We start from the raw sequence: 5,361 nt of genomic DNA, 5'->3' as shown, positions 1-5,361 counted from the left end.
AATTAGTGATTTTCCAGCTGTAGCAATGCTTTCTAGATGGAGCACCAAGGAGAGATGGGCATGCCCCACTTGTAACCATAATATTTGTTCCCAATATCTCAAACATAGTCGCAAGATGTGTTACTTGGGTCATCGGACGTTTTTACCTCCTCATTATCCATTCAGAAGAGATAAAAGATCATTTAATGGTAAAGAGGAGCATAAAGTTGCACCTAATCCTTTATCAGGTGCACAAATTCTTAAAGAGTTTCGTGAATTCAATAATGTATTTGGAAAGAACAAAAAGAAAATAAAATGAAAGAATGATGGTCCATGGAATAAAAAATCCATATTTTTTGAGTTGCCGTATTGGGCAACAAACAAATTGAGGCACAATCTTGATGTGATGCTCATAGAGAAGAATATTTGTGACAGTGTGCTTGGGACTTTATTGGATATACTTGGAAAGTCCAAAGATCATATAAGTTCTCGCTATGACTTGTATGAAATGGGGATACATAAAGAGCTTCAACCTCTGAAAGATTGTGATACAGGATATATCCATCTAGCTAAAGCTTGTTTCTCTATGACACCAAATGAGAAAAATTTATTTTGCACCGTCTTAAAAGATGCCAAATTACCAAAAGTGTGTGCTTCTAATATATAAAGTCGTGTGCAAATTGAAGAGATGAAAGTATCAGGATACAAAAGTCACGATGCTCATTTTATAATGCATTACTTGCTCATGGTTGCAGTCAGAAAAGTGTTACCCAAGAATGTAGCTATGGTCTTTATTAGATTGGGGAATTATTTTAGAGCCATATGTAGCAAGGTTATAAGAAGATGCGATCTTGATAAGATGAAAGCAGAAATCATAGATATTGAATGTGAGCTTGAAAAGATTTTTCCTCTATCTTTTTTTGATATAATGACACATTTACCTATCCATTTAGTAGATGAAATTAAGCTTGGAGACCCAACTCATTTGCATTGGATGTATTCTACACAGAGAACTATGTGTGACTTCAAGGGGCTTGTTCGTAATCGAAAAAATCCTGAAGGATCAATAGTAGAAGGTTTTTCAGCTGTAGATTGTTTGAACTTTATTTCCATATACCTACCTAATACGGTGAAGACAAAATTAAGTAGGTGTGAAATAGAGGATGGTGAGTACATTCAAACAGAGGAAGGTGGTGTTTCACATTTATTTCCTAAGACAGGTCATCCAATTGGAAGTGAGAATATAAGGAAAGGCAAGATTTTTAACATGGATCAGCATGAGTTGTTTGAAGCACATCGATATAGTTTGTTCAATACAGGAGATGAACAAGTAGAGGCATTTATCAAGTAAAATAAAATACTCGTTTGTTTTTAAACTTCATTTAGATGTTATGATAATGTATTTAAAATTTTATTTCATTTATAAATACACATTGATTAAATTACATTACATGCTTACAGGGAACATAAGAGCTTAACTGATAATCGTACTAGAGGCAATGCATGGGTAAAAGCACAGGTCCATAGTAGAGAATTTGGTGATTGGTTTAGTGAAAAGGTTGAAAATATTGAAGTGTCCAATCATTTAAAATGGCTAGCTAAAGGGCCTAACTTTGTGGCAAAAAGATATACTGGATATTTCATTAATGGATATCGATTTCATACGAAGACACGGGATGCCCCTTGTAAAACTCAGAATAATGGATTGACTTTGTTAGCCACAACGGATAGTTTTTCTAGTGATAGGGAGCAAAATCCTGTTGATGGAATGGTTCTCTATTACGGAATAATTCAAGATATCATTGGGATTGATTATTGGGATTGCTTTAGTGTTGTACTTTTTAATTGTGATTGGTTTCATAATGAAGTCGATGAATATGGATTGACTCGGGTATATTTCAACAAAAAAATATAGTACAAATGATCCTTTTGTAATAGTATCTCAAGTGCATCAAGTTTTTTATGTGGAAGACCCGGTTGAGAAAAATGTTATTATGCAAGAAACAAAGACCCTGTGGATTTGTATGATTTGGAGGAAGAAAATTGTCTTAATATTGAAGAAACATTTTGGAGAGAGCCTAATAATGATATTGGTTCATCAGAAAGATTAGTTGATGTAGATGTTAGATGGTCTAGAGAAGATCTTCCTGTTGATATCAATGATGCTCCTTCCATTGCACAACATTCACAAGATTAATCTATGGAAACATTGGAAGAGGAGGATGACTTTGATGATACTGATTGAGATTGGATGGAAGTTGATGATTGACAAAGGATCTTGTGGACTTGTTCGAATACATTATGTTTTTTTTCTTATAGTAAGTAATGAATATCATTTGAGTTGCATCATATAGATTATGAATGTTGAATGAACTGAATTTGCTATCTCTTCTTCTTGTTTCTATATTTTTTTTCATGTTATGGTAAGTCCTTTTTCTCTCTTATTGATCATTTTCATTCTTCTTCTTTTTGCAGTTTCTCTGAGCAATTTCAATATATTAGTGGACCAGCAAATCAGTCGGTTCTCATCTCTTTATTAAGGTCCAACACTCCAGGTTCGTATCTCGTTTTTATGATTCTTTGAACACTTCTTTGCTATATCTCTCTTTGAGTACTTAATGTACATTCTATGAATGTGATTGAGTGCAGAAAATTTAATTGTGGACAGTACCAAACGTACTATGTGTGATTGTGGACAGTAACATACTTGCTGCTCTTATAATTCCACCAATTGGCTTCCTAAAAACACTCTAAATCTTGTGTGTGATTGTGAACAGTAACAGACTTACTAGATGGGATTCAGCTCTTTGTAATATCTTTGTAACTTTTTAATTTCTTCTATTTTCATACAGGTCAGAATAGTCATAGATATGAGTCAATAAGAAACTTCAAAAAGAACCAAAAAAGCCAAAAAGAAGACATTTTCTAAACCGGGATCGTTATCATTCTTGGAAAATAAGAAACCACAGTTATTGACAACAAATCAAATTATTAAAGAAATAGAGTGCGAGAAAGGACATCTGCTCAAATTAATTGGAGGACAACAGTAGTAGCACCACAATCTGAAGCAAAAAGACAATCTGCCGAGGAGTTGCCTTTTGAAAATCAGCCTGTCGAGGAGCTTCCTGTTGTGCACCCTGTCGAGGAGCTGCCTCTTGAGCATCCTGTCCAGGAGCTGCCTCTTGAGCAGCATGGCAAAGATTTTCCTTTCGAGGATCAAGTGCAAATGAATTCTGTCACACCTCAAACAAATGATCAACCTGAAGAACAAGGTAACATATAAGATTACAAACCTATTAAATGTATTCATAATTTTTAATTATATTTCTTTTATTTTCTTATAGCTGGAGATGTTTCCAGTCCAAATAAAAGAGGTAGAACGCAAATGCATGATGTTCATACCCTAAAAGAACGTAAGTTGATCATACTGAATAGTCAAAATCAACCTGTTGGTCCTACAGATAGTGTTGCCATAGAGCTAAGTAGCTTCCTAGGAACATTGGCTAGAAATGCGACTCTTTGCCCATTTGATATATTGGATTGGAGGAGCATGGACACTAAAAAGGATTTGTGGGATTATACCAAGGTTTGTAGTTTACAATAATAAATTATTTGTAAAAGTATTTTACTTCTATTGGCTAATCGAAAGACACAAAATTATAGGGGAAATATATTATTCCTGAAGCTGCATACCATTGGGCTATGGTAACAATTCGAGATGCTTGGAGAAGACATAGAAGTGATTTGAAGCTTAATTATTACGATCCATTTGAAAATGATGCAGTTCAAATGGCAAAAAAGCCTGGTCATATTCCAGAATGTCAATTTAGAGAGCTACTCAAATATTGGAATTCTGAAAAATTCAAGGTAAAAATGTAGTTCAGAATATCAATTTTTTTAATAAGTAGCATTTGTATTATAGCTCCTGATTTTTGCTCCCTTCCCAGCTTCTTCCCACCTAGTGACCCCCAACACTTCAAAGCGGTTAGAAAAAATAGTACCTCCCTTCCCAGCTTCTATGCTTCCTCCTGACTCTTCTTTCTCATAGATGTCTTTTAATCAGCAAGTGGATCATTATCATGCCCAAACTTAAAGCAATTAGAGCAACATTTTGGCATGTATCTGTAATTCAGACCTTACTAGAATGACCCATAAGGAGCAGCAAGTGTAACTATCTCCACTTAAGTTTGTGAAATGTCAATGTCAATTGCAATGAAATATGATTCATTTCTATTTGTAATTCATACATCTAGCATTATTATGGTTTGTGTACGGACCAGTCTGCATAACCTTCTCTCTGACTGCTACAAAAGTAAATCAAAACATATAGTAACCATATGAATAGTATAGGTACTAAAGCATCTGGATAAAGTGCCAATACTGACTGCTATGACATAATTGTCCATAGTGTGATATCGATGTTGCTGACATAATAGTATTGATTCTACTTTACCTGAGGCTTGGTTGTACTTTGGTGTCTAAAGTAGTGTGATAATAGTATATATTCTGCTTTATTTTTTCTTTTACTCTCTTCTCTGTTGTAATATTTTACAGCTTCATTTATTGTGATAGTCACATGCATTTTACAAGACACCTTAACACTATATAATGACTAATATTGACAGATTGTTATAAAGGAAAAATGGATTGTTATAAAGGAAAGACAGACTAATATTGACCTCGTCTAGTACACTATATAACACTAATATACCTTCGATTAACATTACTGATTTATTTCTTTGCAGAAAATGTCTGAAACAAATGCAAAGAATCGAAAAAAACTGATGAATCCACACACTGCTGGCAAAAAGAGTTTCGCATTAGTTCGTAATAAGCTGGTGAGTTCTCTGATATATTATTTTTTAATGAAATTTTCTTTTGGATCTCTTCCAATGTGAGTTTAGTTTTTATATGTATTTCAATTTGACTAGGACAAAGATAAGGAGACAGTATCATCTAAGGATCTCTTTAGGGTTACAAGAACAAGAAAGCCTGGGCGATCGTACAAGGCCTCAAATGAAGATACTACTAGTAAAATTGTATGTGCCTGTCTATTTTAATTTTTTTTGTTGAGATAAATTATTTATTTCATAAGATTGTATTTGTTGGATATACTTTGGTAGGCTGAAATGGAGTAAATTGAAAAACAAATAAGCATAAAAGGTGAGTATGTTGATGCATTTTCAAGCGTCATGGGTCCTGAACATCCGGGACGTCTAAGACTATATGGCGCAGGAGTTACAAAGAGTACTTTGAAAAAAAAAGTTGGCAATTGGAAATCAACTTTAAGTGCAACAACTGATGGAATGCAGCAAATGCAAGAGAGGATGCAGAAAATAGAGAAACAAATGTAGGAACAAAAGAAAATTGTGCGACAAGAAG

The 5,361-nt window shown here is 34.1% G+C and overlaps 1 protein-coding gene across 1 annotated transcript; it reads left to right on the top strand.

Moving 5' to 3' along the window:
* Positions 1-2,504: 2,504 nt before the first annotated feature.
* Positions 2,505-4,877, top strand: LOC138349330 (uncharacterized). Its single transcript, XM_069299656.1, has 3 exons — positions 2,505-3,565; positions 3,643-3,846; positions 4,725-4,877. The coding sequence occupies exons 1-3, from the start codon at positions 3,365-3,367 to the stop codon at positions 4,875-4,877; spliced, it is 558 nt and encodes a 185-aa protein (XP_069155757.1). The 5' UTR covers positions 2,505-3,364.
* Positions 4,878-5,361: the final 484 nt, after the last annotated feature.

The sequence above is a fragment of the Solanum lycopersicum genome, chromosome 6 (assembly GCF_036512215.1).
Source record: "Solanum lycopersicum chromosome 6, SLM_r2.1".
Taxonomy (NCBI): domain Eukaryota; kingdom Viridiplantae; phylum Streptophyta; class Magnoliopsida; order Solanales; family Solanaceae; genus Solanum; species Solanum lycopersicum.
Note: the sequence above shows the minus strand (reverse complement) of the source record. Positions and strands in the feature narration are given on the sequence as shown.